This window comes from Salmo trutta, chromosome 8 (assembly GCF_901001165.1).
Source record: "Salmo trutta chromosome 8, fSalTru1.1, whole genome shotgun sequence".
Taxonomy (NCBI): domain Eukaryota; kingdom Metazoa; phylum Chordata; class Actinopteri; order Salmoniformes; family Salmonidae; genus Salmo; species Salmo trutta.
The window spans coordinates 3,418,649-3,439,899 of NC_042964.1; the positions used below are offsets into that span (position 1 = coordinate 3,418,649).

The 21,251-nt window shown below is 40.4% G+C and overlaps 1 protein-coding gene and 1 long non-coding RNA gene across 8 annotated transcripts in view; both read right to left on the bottom strand.

Annotated features, from left to right (window-relative positions):
- Positions 1-21,251, bottom strand: part of LOC115198065 (zeta-sarcoglycan) — a 47,532-nt gene that overhangs the window by 8,173 nt on the left and 18,108 nt on the right. For 2 of the 7 annotated variants that reach the window (XM_029759737.1, XM_029759738.1), the window contains 3 exons: positions 17,066-17,188; positions 16,805-16,877; positions 13,380-13,503 (listed from right to left, as the gene is read on the bottom strand). In XM_029759737.1, coding sequence (XP_029615597.1) covers positions 13,380-13,503; positions 16,805-16,877; positions 17,066-17,188 — 320 coding nt within the window. Of the gene's footprint in view, positions 1-1,014; positions 2,233-7,495; positions 9,712-13,379; positions 13,504-16,804; positions 16,878-17,065; positions 17,189-21,251 lie in introns of those variants that run through there. The other 5 variants (XR_003879166.1, XR_003879165.1, XR_003879167.1 and 2 more) reach the window with 5 other exon arrangements.
- Positions 9,774-11,149, bottom strand: LOC115198067 (uncharacterized). The gene is made up of 4 exons (XR_003879169.1): positions 10,794-11,149; positions 10,582-10,678; positions 10,273-10,376; positions 9,774-10,164 (listed from the first exon to the last, which is right to left on the bottom strand). It is a non-coding gene; the product is annotated as an uncharacterized LOC115198067 (long non-coding RNA).

Here is a 21,251-nt window from a genome sequence, read left to right on the forward strand (position 1 = left end):
TTCCTTTCATAACGCAGAAGTAATTAAACGTTGGCTAGCTAACACAAAGTCAGTCCTGCTAGCTACACAAGTGGACTACACCACTCGAAAGTTCAGAAAGTTAAGCTTACGTTGCAAAAATCTTATTGACTAAAAATGATACAGTACTTCTAGCTGTAGAGTTGGCTAGCTAGCGGTGGCTGCGTTTACCTTTATCTTTTATCTTTGATACAGAGACAACTATGTAGCTAGCTAACATTACACTAATAAAATCATTCCGTTGTAATGTATTTAGTTTCTACAGTACTGCTAGTTGGTAAAGTTGGCTAGCTAGCAGTGGCTGTGGTGTTGACGCCGTTTGGAAAACGGCACGAACGAACGAATACAGCTGGCTAGCTAACCTTGTTAGTTTCTCAAAGTTAGTTTCTCAAAGCTACACCTACACCTTTAGCTACACCTTTATCCTTGATGCAAAGACAACTATGTAGCTAGCTAGCTAACATTACACTAATCAAATCGTTCCGTTGTAATGTAATGTAATGAAATGTAATATTACCCGCGGAGCGAAGTACAGCACGGCTACTCACTCCAGCATCCGGTGACAATTACAATTGATATTGATGATTTTTCCCATATGTGAACCCTATATATTTGTTCTTAAGATAATTCCTAAAATAATGTAAAATATTGAAATTTTGCTGTGGTAAATAGATGTATCATCAAGGCATATACGGACATTTAAACATGACAATGATGAATACATCTAATTAAGAAAACTTCAAAATAGTTTAAAAAAAAAACATGATTTAAAAAACAATTATCATATGAAATGTTATAAAAAATACCTTTGCCACAATTTCTGTAATTTCCTTTTCAACTAAAATAGCCAATTTTATGATGTAGTGGTAATGACATTTCCCCTCAGGTATTTGGCAAAACTGATAAAAATCTTTATATTTTTAAATAGTATGATCTCAGAAACTATTGGATCTTGTTTCCAGACAGAGTGGAGAAAATATTCAGACAGATAAAAAGTAATTTCAAGAGGTTTCATTTTCAAAAACATTCAACATGCAAAATCCACCAAATATCAAATTGCACATATTTACATCAAATTTGCCAGTGCAACTAAGATAATACCTTATAAAAAAAAACATTGTACATTTTTAACACTAATGTTAAATAAAATATTTACACAAACCAGCGAACGAGAAAGCGAACGGCCACATTGTCAATGTGATAATGTAATTGGAAAAGTTATTTTATGTTTCCATGAAATACAAAAAGACGATGCAAATCAATAATTCCATAGTGTCCTTTTTGTCTTGATAAACTCACAATGGGTATTCCAATGATTGTCCAAAACACTGCAGCTATCGATTGTCCCAGCTGATCATCATCACCTATGGTTTAGTTATAATCTATAGGCTACATGACTTGCAAGGAGTAGGTTATTTGATGTGAACCTAGAATAATACTTTTTCCAGTGTAGGCTCCAAAATGACATTATCACATTGTAAGTAGGCCTTTAATGTCTATATGTGGGTGAAAACTGTTTGCTGCTGTAGAATACATTTGTCTGAATAAAGTATGCTGAAATCCTTATTGTGAAATATAGTCCCCAAATGCAACAACATTTAGCAACACCATTTAGGAAATAAGATCGTAACTAAGATGCTTCTGATCAGATAGAACATTATCTAGTAACTTATTTTAGCCTGAAATGTCACCGGGAGAACTTCTCAGTTAGATGTTTTAGTTCTTCTAACTTATGATGCACTCATATAATAGTTCTAGTTTGAAATCAACCTAGTCTCGCTTTCGTTTAGCTGGTTGTTGCATAGGATTGTGTCTGCTTGTGTGTAACGTAGACTAAGGAAGTCAGGAAGCAGGTGTAGTTAGTTTAGTAATAACGAACATGGCGCGACACAACTCAAGCGTAACGTCTTACATAGAAACATAAACAATACTACCTGATGACGGATAACAAAAGAGTGCTATGTAATGGGTAAGTAATCAGGGGAGCAATGAAGTCCAGGTGTGACTGATGATGAGACGCAGGGTGTGCGTAATGATGGTTGCCAGGTGTGCGTAAAGATGGGTTGCCAGGACCGGTGATTAGTAGACCGGTGACGTCAAGCGCCGGAGCAGGTTTGAGTTGGATTGAATTTGACAGTGTGTCTATATCGGTCGCTTGTCCAATGCAGAGCTCTCCTCTAAATGAAGGAATGCACCTAGCCACAGGCACTAAATCTTGTAAAAAAAATAAATGTAAGGTTTTAGTGGCTTTACATTACCTGCAGAAAATCTACACCTTCTTTGGATTTCTTCACATTTAATTGTGTTACAAAGTGGATTAAACATGGATTAAATTGTTATTTTTATTTCTGTCAACGATCTACACCAAATACTCTGTAATGTCAAATTGGAAGAAAAATTCATATTTAAAAAGAAATAATATGAATGGAAAATAAAACACTAATATACCTTGATTAGATAAGTATTCACCCCCCTGAATCAATACAATACCTCTATGGCCTATTTATTGCCTTACCTCCCTACTCTTCTACATTTGCACACACTGTACATAGATTTTTCTTTTGTGTTATTGACTGTACGTTTGTTTATGTGTAACTCTGTGTTGTTGATTTTGTCACACTGCTTTGCTTTATCTTGACCAGGTCGCAGTTGTAAATGAGAACTTGTTCTCATCTGGCCTACCTGGTTAAATAAAACGTGAAATAAATTTAAAAAATGTAAATCACCGAGTGGTGCAGCGGTCTAATGCACTGCATCTCAGTGCAAGAGACATCACTACACTTCCTGGTTTGAATCCAGGCAGTATCACATCCAGCTGTGATTGGGAGTCCCATAGGGTGGTGCACAATTGGTCCAGTGTCATCCAGTGTAGGCTGTCATTGCAAATAAGAAATTGTTCTTAACTGACTTGCCTAGTTAAATACATTTTTAAAGTGGTGACATCGGCAGTTTCCTTCCTGTCCTGCATATTTGATGTGTCTGGGTGGTTTAACGCATCATCTATAGCATAAATTTAAATTGGCCACGCTTAAAGATATATTCAATGTCAGATTGTCTATTGTTACCCATCTACCAATCACTGCCCTTTCGAAAAGCTCCCTGGTCTTTGTAGTTAAATCTGTGCTTAAATTTCAATACTTGACTGAAGGAACTTCCAGATCTTGTATGAATGGTGGACAGAGGAAGGGATAGTCATTCAATCCTTATTATTTCACAGAGAGTGAGTCCATATGATTTGTTAAATCAAATTTGACTTCTGAACTAATTTAGGCTTGTCTAAACCAAAGGGGGTGAATACTATATTTTAGTTACATGTTTTTTTATTAATTTGTAACATTTTGTAGAATTTTCTTTTGACTTTGACATTATGTAGTATTTTGTGTAGACCAATAACAAAACATGACAATTAAATCAATTTCAATCCCACTTTGTAATGCAACAAAATGAAAAATAAGTTCAAGGGGGTGTCATGCCAAATAATATCCCCCGGCCAAAAAGTGTCCCCCCCTCAACGTCACAACGGGATTCAATAAACTATTAGCGGCCGTTGCTATATCAACGGTGTGATGACCTCATGATTAGAATTTTGGAGATCATTACAGCCTAAAATGATGTTCTTTTCATCATCGTTATGCAAACAAAGCAGATTTCCGTGACAATTTCGCTGTTTATACACGTTTTGTTTAGCTAATAAAATGAAAACATTCCTTCAAACTATTTTTGGGTACCTCGTTAACGTTACAACATGAAATCCATGTCTTAAACTTTGCTACGTTTCGGGAAATGGCAAAGAAAATGTGTAATCTACTTGACACATTAAAGTTTACTTACCTTCCAGATCACCAAGTCAGCTAATTCACACTCCGTGCAAATCCATTTGATTCATACACTGGCTTGTCTGGCTGTCATGTTTTTATTTTAACCTGCCCTTCCCTTATCTACACTGAAATAATATAATTTCAGTCATCCTCTACTATGATTCATTTTTGTTCTATCTCCCATAGCTCATTAGTACACCCTAGTGGTTGAATATATATATGTATCTATTCTTGGTCCTTGGATACAATAATGAATAATGTAGAACAAATAAATACCATCAAAGGATACCTTAGAACTTACAATGAACACTTTGTGAAACAGCTGTGAAAACCAAGCAGGCACTATTTAAGATTTTAATACAGAAACTTTGATATTTTTTGGTACAGTTGTGTGATTCATTTATTTTCACAGATTGTTTGTATACTCACATGGCAATCATAGACTAAAATACAGAATTCTGGTGTGTGGAATATAGAGGAAGGTGCAGTGGCAGAACTAGAGTTCTATACATGGAGTGGCCAGGGGGTGGCCAAGGCTACTTCAGGGGGTCCATAGACCATGACAGAAAATTAGTGTGTAACCCTAACCTGGCATCTAAGGAGCATGAAAGAATCCTGTGATTGCTGATTAGAGGTAGAAGTGATAATTCACTTAACCCAGAGTTCTTCAATGTGGCAGATAGTGTGGTCCAAAAGGGTTACTTCACTAGAATTCTTAAACATACTATGAATAGTCAGTGTCTCTACCTCGGAACTGCATCTCTCTGTCTCTGTCTCTCTCTCTGTCTCTCTCTCTGTCTCTCTCTCTCTCTCTCTGTCTCTCTGTGTACTCACATACTGGAGAGACTTGGGTCACTCTGTTTTCATGAAGATATAATCTGGGTCAATAAGTGTTGAACATCTAAAATATTTTCAGAAAATAAAGCTAAAGCACCAAGAGGGTAAGATAGCATTTGCGTGTTACATCAATTGCATAGTTTATTTACAAAAAAAATACATTTACAAAAAAACACTGCAATTTGACATACCAGGTATCAAGCAGAAATGGACTTGAAAAATAAACATTATTTTGGAGCCTATCAATATTACAAATTTACAGTATCATATTTATGCTCATATATATTATGTTAACTAATAGCAAAGAAAAGTTTTGGAATTGACCTAATCAAGACCAAATGAAATCTGTGTGACATGATACCCTTTGGATTTATCATTTTAGAATGTCAGTGTATTAGCTAGTACACAGTGCAGGTTTTAATCATGACCAGAGGGACCGCCTAAGTGCCAAATTATCCCTGGTACATTTAAAATAGCATAAATCTGCGGTTCTGGTGAGAACTGGCAAAATGTTTCACAAACTCATCCGTGTTGACTCAACACTGAGAATTCCGAGGTGACTTAACCTGTCATCAACCATTGTTGTCCTAAGGTGGGTTTTAATCCGTTTTAGAGCTGAGAAGATTCTCTCGCAAGAAGCACTGCTGACTGAGGTAACAACAGAAATCTTACAAAGTCGAAATAGCTCATGGAAGACCTCTTTATAAAGGTTCTAGAAACACAACAAAGTCAAGGAGAGTAGACAGTCTGTCCCTTCCACTTTTATCTCTCCTATCAAGAAGTCACTTGGTTTGATGAACCTCATGTTTGAGGTCCTCTAAATCTGACTCAAAGGTCTGAGCAAAAGCAAACAGAGGCTCCTCATTCAATGGTGTACTCTTTGGGTTGAGAGACTGGACCCCTTGCATTATCTCGCAATTGTTCTTTGAAAAACGCCTCTACAGCTCAGCTGTGAGACTGTCAAGCACCTGATAAAAGATAGCTCTTTGGAAGCTCTCACCATCACTTTGGTCACAATTTTTCTGTCCAACAGTGCTCATCAATGAGTCGTGAAATCTTAAGCTTGTTTTAGGTTGTCTTTTACACACTGTTTATACACTTATTTCGCAGTGCTCTGCAATCTCTTCAACCTTTTTCCATAGTTCTCCAAAGTAACCCTCCCTTCTGTGGTCCTGTAATGTGTCTGTAAGAGCACCTACTAGATCCACAGCCCTTGCCAGGTCAAGAGAGCTTGATTGGAGCATGTCAGAAAGACATTTGGCATCACCAAGCACTTTACAAAAGGTAACCAAAAGCCCTATGAAATGTAAATCTATCTGAGAAAGAAGGCCCCTTGCCTCCACTGATCTATCACCACTATTTTAAAGTGTGATATCCTGTAGCACTCTCAGAACTGCTGGAAGCCTGTCCCTCAGATTATGGCATGCCATGTATCTGCATGCCCACCTTACATCCGTAAGTCTCTGTAGTTCCCTAGGCTGCTGCTGTGGATACAGCTCTTTCTGAACTGCAAGCCACTTGAGATGAACGTACGAGCCAGATACAAAGTTATAAAGCTTCTGCAGGACAGCAAAAAAGTTAACTGCCTCAGGCAATGATTTTACAGCATCGACAAGAACCAAATTCAAACAATGTGCATTACAGTGCAAATCTTGCACTGTTTTTAATCCATGCAGACACACCAGAATGCTTTCCGCTCATGACGGATGCACCGTCATAGCCTTGCCCCACAAGATTATTTCTGCAGTCCAGACCATGTTTTTCAAGGCAATCACTTATAATTTTTGCATCTAAGCTTTCAGCTGACTGAAAGTGTAAAGAGCTTTCGTGGACGGCCCCGTTGTAATAGTACCTCACAAATAAAGACATTTGTTATTTTTTCTTTAAATCTTTGGTTTCATCTGAAATTACACTAAAAACTTAACTTTCTTTTACTTCTCTTATTAGTTCACTTTGTACCATCTCAGCTAAGGCCTCAAGAACTTCGTTATGGATTTGGTGGCTTGTGTACTTAGCATTACCATATGCATTCATCTTTTTCTCTATGAGAGGGTCATGCTTTGCTATTTCTTCTAAGATTGTCTGTCACGTTCTGACCAGTAAAGGAGTTATTTGTTATTGTAGTTTGGTCAGGACGTGGCAGGGGGGTATTTGTTTTATGTGGTTCGGGGTGTGTGTTTATGTAGAGGGGTGTTTGGTTAGTGTTTTCTGGGGTTTTTGGGCTATGTTCTATGTTAGTATATTTCTATGTTCTAGTCTAGTCTTTTTAGTTCTATGTTTAGTTTATTGAATTGGCCTTCAATTGGAGGCAGCTGTTCCTCGTTGCCTCTGATTGAAGGTCCTATATAGAGGGGTGTGTTTTGTGGGAAGTTGTGATTGCATAGCTGTGTTTAGCCTGCAATCCTGTCTGTCTGTCTGTCTGTCTGTCTGTCTGTCTGTCTGTCTGTCTGTCTGTCTGTCTGTCTGTCTGTCTGTCTGTCTGTCTGTCTGTCTGTCTGTCTGTCTGTCTGTCTGTCTGTCTGTCTGTCTGTCTGTCTGTCTGTCTGTCTGTCTGTCTGTCTGTCTGTCTGTCTGTCTGTCTGTCTGTCTGTCTGTCTGTCTTCTTAAGTGGTCATAAATATATAATGAGCACTCAACCCGCTGCGCTTTGGTCCACTTACTACGACGACCATTGAATTGTCAAAAAATGACCCTTGTTGTGAGAGTCATCAGACTCTTGATGACCTCTCTGCGCTATATTTTGAGAGCCAGTTAATAGGAGCACATCTGCAATTGTTTTAATGTAAGTACAATTTTCCTCCACTTTCTTTTTCCGGTCCTCATTTATGACATCTAACATTGATGAGTTGATGTCAATAGCCCTTTTATGCTGATTCCAAGCATACATAGCATTGATATGCTCTGCCTTTGAATGGAGCTTAACCCCAGAATCTTTAAACAGCGCCTTTTTCCAGTTTCAAAAACCTGACTGATATGAAGGCAGATTCAGGTGTATTGGGCAGAGAAAAATGCCTACAGGTGAAACAATAAGTAGAATCTTGACTTACAGAATACTAGAACCATGCAGAGTTCTGGGAAATTTTTTCAAACACGGCAGTCCAGGACCCTCTTCTCTGCATCTTGAAATGTCTGAAATACACGTTAAATAATGTGTCATCTCTATGGAAATGTATAATTAAGGGATCCACAAAATTAGATACTAACAGCTGCTAACTAAAATGTGTAGTTTAAAGTATAGGCCTGGCCTACTATTGGGTCCTTATGGAACAGAAGTCTATCTCTCCCTTTCTTTTCATGTTTAATTGACCCTGTGCAAAAATAAGAGTGTCTATGGTTACATCTAAGCATCCAATTACCCACATTTTAGTCCAATCTCAATCTTAATTACAAATCCCCATTATCATAACTGTACCTTAAAATCAACTACCAGCCTAAGTTACTAGTTAGATCATGGCTAGCCTTACTCTGCAGTAAGTAACTTAGCTAGCTATAATTCCTTACACCTTTACGATAAACAGGCTATCTGCAAATTGTGGTCGTCTTTTGAGTAACGTTAACAGATTGATAATAACAATTGTTCGTTTTGAGTTCAAGTTCGAAAATCTAACTGAGTTAATGGATTTCAAGTTGCTGAATGTTAACTTGCTGAACACTGACAGCTATAGCCTACTAGTTACCCCACATTAGCTAAAGATTCGTATACTGTAATTTACGACACTGCACTGTATATATGCGTGTATTACTAGCTTAGATGTAAACATAATGTTAGGCTAAATCGGGAACCGATCTCTTATTTGATTAACTGTCTGTTAACGTTAGACCTTTGGCTCCATTCACTTACACAGTGACTCAACCTTCATAAAAGTTGTTCTGGAAACCTAAACCCAATGCTAAACCTTAAAACTTACTTAAAATATGATGCTTTCGCCAATCGCAAAAAGAGCTTATGGAGCTGTGGAAATATTCTCGCTTCTTCTTCTGAATGCTTCTTCTTCTGTATTTCACAAGCAATGTCAATATTCTCTTTTCCTCATCCTCGATTTGAAAAATGCGCCGCCGAACATCAAAATAAATGCTTCTTTCAACAAGTGGTGAAATGAGATGTCAATCAGCATCAAACTGCCAGTAGCGAATGACATTTTGGGGTGGCACCCCTCTGGCTCTGCCCCTGGGTGTGTGCTGTGTGGGCGGGAGGTTCTGTTTGTCACTTGTTCTTAACAGGCAGCCAGTCTCAGAAGGGGGACTTGAAAAGGGAGAATGCAAAGTCCAGGCACTGCTGCTCTCTTTGTTCTAAGTGTTTGCAGTGCTAGTGTTTTTAGTTAATCTGTTAATGTTAATCTGTGTATTGTGTGCCCTGTATGATAGATCAAGAAAACGTTCTTAGCAGATAATGACAACATGATAATAACAGTAGCTGTAGATGATGTAATGAAAAGTTGAAGGGTGGTTGGTAATGGAGGACATCAGGTGGATCCACGTCTGGGTTTTGGACAGAACTCCCTCAGCTCCTGGAGAACAGGAGCAGAGTTAAAAGGAACAGGGTAGGAGACAGAGACGTAAACAAGCAAAACACACAGGTTGCACTTTACTGGGAGAAAATCTGATGGATTGGTGCAGTGCTATAAATGGGAGATATGTACTTTTCAACACTTTTAGAAAGTATAGCCTACTTCAAGCTGTTCCCCCTCTGACTCAGAGCACAGAAAATCAGACTGATCCGAACTCACTGGTTCTGGTGGATGGGATACTTCCTGGGGGGCTCGGACAGTCGATGGTCCTAAAGGTCGATGGTCCTTGGAGAGGTCAATTGAAGAGGTACATTTTTATAAGCTCAGCATAACTACCATTTCTTGCTTTCTCAAAGCTTAACATACTTTGTCTATTGGGCTTCACCAAAGTGTAGAACGTCAGTGCTTTCTGTGGTCGACCATCCAACTGCTCCAAATGGAGAAGATTGTTGGTTTCCACCGAGGTAACCTGAGTGGTGCAGCGGTCTAAGGCACTGCATCTCAGTGCTAGAGGGGTCACTACAGACCCTGGTTCGATTCCAGGCTGTATCACAACTGGCTGTGGTCGGGAGTCTCATAGGGTGGTGCACAATTGGCCCAGTGTTGTTAGGGTTTGGCTGGGGTAGGCTGTCGTTGTAAATAAGAATTTATTCCTAACCGACTTGGCTAGTTATATAAATAAAAACCCTAGGAAAACAAAGAGACATATCAGTGTTAGGGAAACTAAAACTAGCTTCAGGTTATTTTGCATGCAAATAGTTATTATCTGAGATTTTTTTATATTCACTTTAACTGATGTTGACCCCAGCTAGGAGCGAAAGAGCAGCGACGTTTCCTAGGTCTCGCCTTCCTTAAACAAAACAAACCATTGGTGACAGAATATGACCTATGACATACGTGCCTTGTTCCAGCTTTCTTGACCTCGGTCACTCAAGATGACCTCAGGAGAACCGTGGGTGTTGAAGATGGACAACATCCTCATCCTTGATGGGTATCATACAAAATGAAAATCTATTTTTGGTTCCAAACACCCTTTTAAATTGGTTACAGAAGGGAATTTTGAGTTAAGCACATACTCTTCCTTTGCTGACCTTAATGGGTATTGCCTCCACCCACTTGGTAAAGTGATTGGTCGCCGTCAGACACCAGCTGTTGCCTTTCCTGGATTTAGTGAAGGGTCCGACGAGGTCCACCCCTAACATTTAAAGTGTTAAGAGAGAAGATTATTTTATTCTCACCTGTATCTGTGTCATACAGTCTGCACACTTTCATATTTGTAAGCATACTGGCACACACACACACACACACACACATTCTAGAATATTGAACTCTGCTGTGGTCAAATAAAGCAACAATTACAAAACAACTTATCAGGGCAAAATTTTAATTGGGACACTTACCGATCATGTGCAATGGTGAAGCAACTTTTATGGGCTTCAACTCCGGCGCCACAGTCTTCGCCCTCTCAAACTTCTGTCAGGCCAGACAGGGTACTGACTTTTAAGCAAAAAGTTACAAATTTAAACATTGTGATCTCTGATATGACATTCATTGAAATCATAATATTTTCAGATATAATAGAATGTAATTGATAAACAAAAGGTTAATTTACTTGCCCAGCTGTCCACCTCCTTGACAATTCCCTGTCAGAAGAAGAGTAGGTTGATTTTGGCAATCATCCACTTCACTCCGAAATGGCCAGCTTGCATCTCGGTCAGCACGGCCTCCTACACCTCCTAGGTAAAAATCACCCTCCTGTGTGGCTGGCCATCCTTCCCCCATAGGTACATATGATTGCTGAACAAGTCTCTCTGTGTCTGTCTAGCGAAGACACCTAGTTAACTAGTTAAGGGCAATTGGAATTACAATAATTACTTACACCTATCCATTTGATTGATCAGGGTTAACTAATAGCTAGATACCTCAATATGACAGACATATAACTATACCAGTGGAGGCTGCTGATGGGAGGAATGCTCATAATAATGGCTGGAATGGAGTCAATGGAGTGGTATCAACATGGAAACCACGTGTTGATACCACTCCATTTACTCCATTCCAGCCATTATTATTAGCTGTCCTCCCCTCAGCAGCCTCCACTGAACTATATGTATAGCTAGCAACATGTAGATGACCAACTAGCTAGATGTAAAATGGTTGTACATAGCTAAATCCGTCCAGTTTTCTAATAGAAGTTAACTTCAGGTTGAGAGCTTCAAGTTCCTTGGTGTCCACATCACCAACAAACTAACATGGTCCAAGCACACCAAGAGAGTCGTGAAGAGGGCACGACAAAACCTATTCCCCCTCAGGAGACTGAAAAGATTTGGCATGGGTCCTCAGATCCTCAAAAGGTTCAACAGCTGCACCATCGAGAGCATCCTGTCTGGTTGCATCACTGCCTGGTATGGCAACTGCTCGGCCTCCGACCGCAAGGCACTACAGAGGGTAGTGCGAACGGCCCAGTACATCACTGGGGCAAAGCTTCCTGCTATCCAGGACCTCTATACCAGGCGGTGTCAGAGGAAGGCCCTAAAAAGACTCCAGCCACCCTAGTCATAGACTGTTCTCTCTGCTACCGCATGGCAAGTGCTACCGGAGCGCCACATCTAGGTCCAAGAGGCTTCTAAACAGCTTCTAACCCCAAGCCATAAGACTCCTGAACACCTAATCAAATGGCTACCCAGACTATTTGCATTGCCCCCCCCCCCTATTTTGCACTGCTGCTACTCTCTGTTGTTATCATCTATGCATAGTCACTTTAATAACTCTACCTACATGTACATATTACCTCAACTAACCGGTTCCCCCGAACATTGACTCTGCACCGATTACCCCCCCTGTATATAGTCTCGCTATTGTTATTTTACTGCTGCTCTTCAATTCCTTGTTACTTTTATTTCTTATTCTTATCGGTATTCCTCTTAATGTTGCGCCTCTTGTTGAGATCAGTGGTGCCTTCATAGTACTTCACCTGGTTGGAAAGATAAAAGAAAATCTCCCCGAGGGATGCCATTGAAGTGCAAGCTACATACAAACAGAAAGCTACGACAACAGTTACAGTAGCTAGCTAGCAAGCTAACGCTAGCTAAATAAAACTCTGACTATAGCTGGCTAGATGACTAGGCAGGCTGGGGCAAATAAGTACAGTAGCTAGCAACGTCAGTCTAAAAACAGCTTAAATGATTTCTTCCTACTTAAGAATATGTTATTATATGAAGACAAATATATGGTAAAGAAAGAGTGTTCTCTTTCCATTATTTTCGGTCCTCTGAAGCAGCAGGTAGTCAGCAGGTTGTCACCGTCAAAAACACCGTCCTTGGAGAGCAATTCTGAGGTAATAATTTTGTGCTGACTGATCGAGCACTTATGAGGTGAAATAGAAATACAACTGCCCGCGTCCTCCTTCCTTCGCGACCGCTACGAGGTAAAATAGAGCCAAGCAACCAGCATAGCAACGGACGCTTTGGTTCATTACGTAATCCGGACAGAATTTTGCATGTTCTAGCAACGGACACACGCACACACACACACACACAACACTTTTTGACAGGGGGACTCTATTTGGCGTGACAGGGGTATAGACTTTCTTTAGGCACGTATATGGTAGGAGATAACTATAGATGGTTCATAGTGCATGTCTGTACCATACATTGACATGTCGAGTCCAAAACAGGAGGTTTACTTTTTTTTTTAAATTAGCAATTTTCAGTCTTTTGTAGTATGGCTTTAAAGATGCAATGAAATATCAGTTTCAAATCATAACACTGTTCAATTAACACACATTTCTACCATTAAACATAGTGTTACAGCTGTCCCATAAAACGTTACAACTAAACCTGCTATTGGGGTTAATTGTAACATCAGGTCCTTGGGTCTACATGCCAGAATTGTGAAAAGTCCACATTTAACACAGGTCTCTGTTCTATTAGTTAGCCGACAAATGTACTTTGTTTGTGTGAAATATTGAAATATCTAAATCAAACAGTGTTAGAGCACAAGGTTTTAAAAAACAACTCCAAAATCTGTCCCAGGTCTCCCCTACAGTACCTTAACACAACAACAAAAAACTGACAATGAGACTTGAGAGATGAGGCTGTAGGATGGGAAAACCTTAAAATCATCTATAGACATAGTTATTTTGATAGATGATGATATCTTAATCGAGGACAGTTGATGCTGTGCGTGACCTCCTCACCTCTCCCTCTGTTGACTGGAGTTCCAGGTCTTTGCGACACGTGGCCTTCAGTTTCCCCCTGGCTGCAGTGACCTCCACCCCTCTGGGAGCCTCCATGGTCAAGGTCCTTGTTGGAGACTCAAGCCTGACAAACACAACAACTTAAGGAAAGCATTTGTGTTCCACTTCATTTACCACTTCATTTTTCAAAATGATTATTTTGTTTAAATGTTTATTTTATAACCTGTTAAGATAAGATACAGTTTAGTCGTTCCACGAATAGAGAGCCGTTTATGTCCCTCAGACATTATGCGTGTACATTTTGATAAAACACTCAATTTAACAATTGGATCACATACATCTATGCTTAAAATTCCAATAGCAGTCATTCAAATAAATTGTGTTTTCTCAGAGGCTTGAAACGTTTTAACACGTTTAAATATTGTTGTTAAACTTGCATTCAATTTTCCCTCCTTGTTGCACACAAACTACCTTCCATTCCCCTGTCATAAGGGGTGTATGGCTGATTTTAAGATGCAATCATCAACCCTGTTACTGGGAAATATGTCTGCAATGAAGTTCAACATGCACTCTTTACGACCTTTTGTGCGTCTAACTTTCTCACTTATCATTATTCACGTTTTATTCAGGATTATCTGTAATCATGGTAGCCTCTACATTAATGTAGAAGTCTTTAGAAACATATTGTATTCTTATTTACAATAAAAGTGACTCCAAAATGACACCACATTCATTTCTATTGGGTACAAAATAATCTGAAAAACAAATGCATCCAACACATTTTAGTCACAAGCTTGACGTAGACACTTGGTGCTATGAAAATGAGCCTGAAAACGTTAGTTTTTACTACTTAATACACAAAGAAGTGAATACTTTTGGTCCCCTAAAGTGGGGGACTATATAGTACTGTGATTTCTAAATGGTTCATCCTATATGGATAAAAAATATCCTCAAATTAAAGCTGACAGTCTGCACTTTAACCTCATAGCCATTGTTTGATTTAAAATCCAAACGTTTGGCATATAAAGCCAAAATAAGAAAAAATTATTCACTGTCCCAATTACAGTGTAGACCAACATAACTACTGTGGCAAAATAGCACATAAGCTAGCTGTGTTAGTATGACTTTTCTAACTGTACTATTTGAGATGTAAATAGAATATGTAGTATGCTTATTGGTCATAGTGTGGATATAGTATGCCAAAAGTTCCCGGATGCTGTACTACATTCACCAAAATACGAAGTATACAAGCAATGGACACTATTTCCGTGCTTTTAGGGCCCATAATGCAATTCTTCAGAAAATGGGTGTGGCTTTACAATGTTTTCAGATTTGAAGAAAATAACGGAAAATATGCAGCCGAAGTCCGAGAGCGGACACAAATTCGTTGCATTAACTAATTATGACAAATGTTAAAACGTTGAGCAATGTAATAAAGTAGTGACTTTTCAAATAAGTTACGTTACACGTTATGTTGGCTGACAATTTCTTAGCTACGCTATCCTTACGAATCACAAAGCATTTCATTACAGCAGTATGTACCAGGTATGTTAGCTACCTACTGTAACGTAAGTTGGCTAATAATACATCGAACTTGCCAGTATATTTACTTTATGCGAACTAACTATCCAACATTTATTGACTTGATTATTCACGTCATTCATAGCTTACCTAAGTGGTATAGTCATTCGGGTGCGTTCGTAAATTCACTCTGGCTATCTACTCAGATTTCAGAGCACTCTCGTCTGACTGTGCGAGGCAGAGTGCAGAATAATTAATTAATTTATGAACGGTCAACACCCGTTGAATGTGGCTGGTGTCAGTAAACGTTGGCAAAAAAAGCATAATTCAATTGTTGCCAGCAGCACAGTCACCAACGCTCTAGATAAAATGAACACTGCATAACCAGCTCTGATAGGGCGAGTAAAATGGTCAGTGAGGTGTTCTCATTTGTGTCTGGAAGTAGTTAGCCAGTTAGCTTGGGTGTTTGGCTGTTGTTGTGAAGTCAGAATGCTCGGATCAACCCTACTCCTCGGCCAGAGCGTCCAGTGTGCGCTCTGAACACTCCGAGAGTGAAATGCCTTGAATTTACAAACACCCAGAGCGCACTCTGGCACTCCAGATTGAATTTATGTACACACACGAAGTCTAGCTAGTAATTTGTTATGCTAACAAGCCAGCAAGAGTTTGCATAGCAACAGCATCAACTTCCGGGAGACAGGCGAAGAGCTAATACGCTCAATTGAAAGCACACCGTTTGTTTACAGTACACTAAAATTAACTAATAGTATGTAGTATATACTCATTAAGTATGTAGTGTACAGTATGTTAGTATGGGGTATTCGAACACAGCTATAGTCTAATTTATCTTCCACTTTGCATGACCCCCCTGACATGGTGTTTATTGCAGTGATGATGCTCCTATGTGTTTTCTTCAGTAAATCCAATGAGCTCAGACTGACCGTAGTGTACTTGGCCATGATAGCCAATATCAATATGTCAAAAGAAATGATCTTCCTCAAGATATCATTTTTAGATAGTTTATAAAAGTTACACTATAGGGCAGAAAATGTTGTGAACTTGCATTTTATTATGAATGAAATGGGTCTGATTTAAACTAAATGTTTATTTTCAAATACATAATAAACAATGTAGGCAATATATTTCTCCCAATTCGCTAAATATTTTTCAGATTCTCCTTTTCAGATTCACTTCTACGTGTGATTCTAATTCTAAGCTACGGTCTGGGATTTGGGAAGCTGTTCAACAGTAACTTAATTTCTTGCTAAATTACTATTGAACAGTGTTAGCTTCGGGCAACATCATCAATATACAACTCACTACAGAGGAATTAGCTACCATAACACTTTTTCTGCCAACTTTAATCTGAATCTTCCATGTAGAACCATGAAGGTAGACTACAAATATACTCATTATTGCTTGTTAATGGGTTTACGGGGGCCACTGACTCAGGCTAAGTGTATTTCGAGAGAAGGAACTGCCTTGTGAGTGTGATATGCATTTAATCCCACTCATTTTCATGAAAGCCAAATGTAATGCACTTATTTCCAAGTGGAACAACTGATAAATTTGTTTACGCTTGTGCAATTTTCATTATAGTGCATGTTTGATGAGAATTGCAGAGAAATTGTATTTGTCAGGGTTTTGAATGAAAAGCTTAGACAATGAGGAACGCATGAACTACCAACAGTGCTGCTTAAAATAGTGGTGATAGAAAATGGGACGAATGGCACAACATTTAAATTAACAAATAACTTATTGAACATTGAGTAATTATGCATAGTCATTTTAATTGAACATGTATATGAAAGACAAACGCTTAATTCAGTATGTAATATACCATGATATAGCACTTAAACAAAATAGTCTGAATGTGAGAAGTTTAAATGGGAGCATAAACTTACTTGAGATCTTGAGAGGCGTCTGCCTGGATGTGTGGCGTTTCCACAGAGTGTCCAAAGACCCCTCCGTCTGAGCCTTTCCACAAAGAAAATCACAAATGAAATCAACAGAAGGAGTGCTTTCAGGATGTGAACTATGCCAGGGGTGACTGAAATAAGTCACACAAAGCCACACAAAGCCAGCTTTTCTGTATTCCTTGTGAAAGCGAGATGTTAGATTACTGTGTATAAACTGGACAGACTGGGCTCTGCAGCGCCTCTTACCAGTTACTCTGACTGTATCTGTTCCTACGCTGATCTTCTTTTCATCTACAGAGAACAGCACCTTCCCTCCATCCCTGCTCCACACCTCAAATCTCTGACACTGTGCTTCCACTGAATCTGGACCTGAGGAAAGACAAACAGTAGTTGGCTGTGTGGTATCTATAGGGTTCTATATTCATTTCTACAGTGGAACTAACAATGGCACCCAAAATAGTGCCATTTCTAACAGTGGCGAAGGAACTGCAAACCCGGGTACCCATTTGGTTGTCGCTATAACTGACTGTAGTCACTAACCAAAGCAATCTGGAATTTCAAAAGCCTTAATTTTTGGGTCAGCAGATAGTGATAGGGCTGGAATCCAGGCTAAGGTGGGGCTGGAATCCAGGCTAAGGTGGGGCTGGAATCCAGGCTAAGGTGGGGCTGGAATCCAGGCTAAGGTGGGGCTGGAATCCAGGCTAAGGTGGGGCTGGAATCCAGGCTAAGGTGGGGCTGGAATCCAGGCTAAGGTAGGGCTGGAATCCAGGCTAAGGTAGGGCTGGAATCCAGGCTAAGGTAGGACTGGAATCCAGGCTAAGGTGGGGCTGGAATCCAGGCTAAGGTGGGGCTGGAATCCAGGCTAAGGTGGGGCTGGAATCCAGGCTAAGGTAGGACTGGAATCCAGGCTAAGGTGGGGCTGGAATCCAGGCTAAGGTGGGGCTGGAATCCAGGCTAAGGTAGGGCTGGAATCCAGGCTAAGGTAGGGCTGGATCAATGTTGGAATGATCCTGTTCCAGAATTAATGTCAGTCAAAATATCATTATTTTCACTTTACTCTGTCTAATAATTGTTGTCATATCAGTTCCATCTGCTCAGAAGGTGCTCATAGGATATCCAGTAGTCATTAAATCTCTTTATGGTTAATCCAAATAACTATGGTGTGCAATGATTGTACATTTTAATTATTCTCACCAAATTCCATTTTATTTTGTAAAAAAATTCCCAAAATAGTGTTTTCTGCCTAATCGGACACCAGTTTACAAGTGAAGATCAAGCGTAAGTGGAAGACTGCCGTTTTATGGGCTCCTAACCAACTGGGCTATTTTGGGGTTTTTTTTCACATTGTTTGTAACTTCTTTTGTACATAATGTTGCTGCTACCGTCTCTTAAGACCGAAAATAGCTTTTGGATATCAGAACAGCGATTACTCACCTCGAACTGGACAAATATTTTTGCTTTAATAAGTCAGACGAGAAGGAAATACTACTTCTCCGAGACCAGGCCCAAATCACCGTCATTCGCATGAAGGAAATACAGGGGGCTGAGATCGGGGTGCTTTGTGATAATTCGTTGGGGAGTGGGTAACCCACCTCAACCATCCGTTCTATTGGCCAATGTGCAATCACTGGAGAATAAACTGGATGATATCCATTTGAGAATTTCCTTCCAACGGGACATTAAAAACGGTAATATCTTATGTTTCCCCCGAGTCGTGGCTGTACGACGATATGGATAATATACAGTTGGCTGGGTTTTCCGTGCATCGGCAGGACAGAACAGCTACGTCTGGTGGGGGGGGTGTGTGTCTATTTGTAAACAACAGCTGGTGCGCGATGTCTAATATTAAGGAAGTCTCTGGGTATTGCTTGCCTGAGGTAGAGTACGTCATGATAAGCTGTAGACCACACTGTCTACCAAGAGATTTTATCTATATTTTTTATAGCCGTCTATGTACCACCACAAACCGATGCTGTTACTAAGACTGCACTCAACGAGCTGTATAAGACCATAAGCAAACAAAACAATGCTCATCTAGAAGCGGTGCCCCTAGTGGCCGGGGACTTTAATGCAAGCAAACTTAAATCCGTTCAATGTCACGTGCAAACAGAGGGAAAAAACTCTAGACCACCTTTACTCCACACACAGAGACGCATACAAAGCTCTCCCTCGCCCTCCATTTGGCAAATCTGACCCTAATTCTATCCTCCTGCTTACAAGCAAAAACTAAAGCAGGGAGTACTAGTGACTCGCTCAATACGGAAGTGGTCAGATGACGCGGATGCTACGCTACAGGACTGTTTTGCTAGCACAGACTGGAATATGTTCTGGGATTCATCCAATGGCATTGAGGAGTATACCACCTCAGTCACCGGCTTCATCAATAAGAGTATCGACAACGTCGTTCTCACAGTGGCCGTACGTACATATCCCAACCAGAAGCCATGGATTACAGGCAGCATCCGCACAGAGATAAAGGCTAGAGCTGCCGCTATCAAGGAACCGGACACTTCTAAGAAATCCCACTATGCCCTCAGACGAACCATCAAACAGGCAAAGGGTCAATATAGGACTAAGATTGAATCCTACTACACCGACTCTGACGCTCGTCGGGTGTGGCAGGGCTTGCAAACTATTACGGACAACAAAGGGAAACCCAGCCGTGTGATGCCCAGTGACACGAGCCTAACAGACAAGCTAAATGCCTTTTATGAACGCTTCGAGGCAAGCAGTACAGAAGCCTGCACGAGAGCACCAGCTGTTCCGGACGACTGTGTGATCACTGTAGCCGATGTGAGCAAGACCTTAAAACAGGTCAACATTCACAAGGCCACGGGCCAGAAGGATCCTCACATCAGGACTTCCTGATGTGCCGCTCCCAGGTGATAAGGGTAGGCAACAAAACATCTGCCAAGCTGATCCTCAACACAGGGCCCCTCAGGGGTGCGTGCTTAGTCCTCTCCTGTACGTCTTCCCTGTGGCTCAGTTGGTAGAGCATGGTGTTTGCAACGCCAGCATGGTGTGTGCATCGTCAGGGTTGTGGGATCGAATCCCACGGGGGGGCCAGTACAAAAAAAATGTATGAAATGTATGCATTCACTACTGTAAGTCGCTCTGGATAAGAGCGTCTGCTAAAATGTAAATGTGGAAATATTACTCCCTGTTCACCCATGACTGCGTGGCCAAGCACGATTCCAACACCATCATTAAGTTTTCTGATGACACAACAGTGGTAGGCCTGATCACAGACAACAATGAGACTGCCTGTAGGGAGGAGGTCAGAGAACTGGCAGTGTGGTGTCAGGACAACAACTTCTCGCTCAACATGAGAGACAAAGGAGCTGATCGTGGACAACAGGAAAAGGAGGGCCGAACATGTCCCCATTCACATTGACAGGCTGCAGTGGAGCGGGTCGAGAGCTTAAAGTTCCTTGCTGTCCACATCACCAACAAACTATCATGGTCCAAACACACCAAGACAGTCGTGAAGAGGGCAAGACAACACCTTTTCCCCCTCGGGAGACTGAAAAGATTTGGCATGGTTCGCCAGATCCACATAGTTCTACAGCTGCACCATCGAGAGCATCCTGGCCGGTTGCATCACCGCCTGGTATTTCAATTGCTCGGCATCCGACCATAAGGCGCTATAGAGGGTAGTGCCTACGGCCCAGTATATCACTGGGGCCAAGCTTCCTGCCATCCAGGACCTATATACTAGGCAGTGTCAGAGGAAGGCACAAAAAAGTGTCAAAGAATCCAGTCACCCAAGTCATAGACTGTTCTCTCTGCTACCCAATGGCAAGTGGTGTCGGAGCACCATTTCTAGGTCCAAAAGGCTCCTTAACAGCTTCTACCCCCAAGCCATAAGACTGCTGAACAATTAATCAAATGGCCACCCGGACTATTTACATTGACACCCCCCCATTTGTTCTACTTGCTGCTTATTATCTATGCATAGTCACTTTACCCCTAACTACATGTACATATTACCTCGACTAACCTGTACCACTGCACATTGACTCGGTACTGGTACTCCTTGTGTATATAGCCAAATTATTGTTATTTTATTGTTACTTTTCATTTTATTTTTTTACTTAAGAAAATATTTACTAAATAAACTCTTTCTTGAACTGCAGTGTTGGTTACGGGCTTGTAAGTAAGGTCTACACTTGTTGTATTCGGCGCATGTGACAAATATGATTTGATTTGACCAAAAGTGTCACATCACTAGCCTTGATGAATCATCATCAATCCCAAACTTATGCTTGTGAAAATCAATAGCTATTAGTGTTAATAAGCAGGTAATTTGCTTTCAAATAGCCATTAATCATGTAAATTACTTTGGTAATTAGGCCTGACTGATGATTAAACTTGATGATAATGAGAAGAACCTATTTCACTTTTCATAAGTGCTTCAAAGGTTAATGTCTCG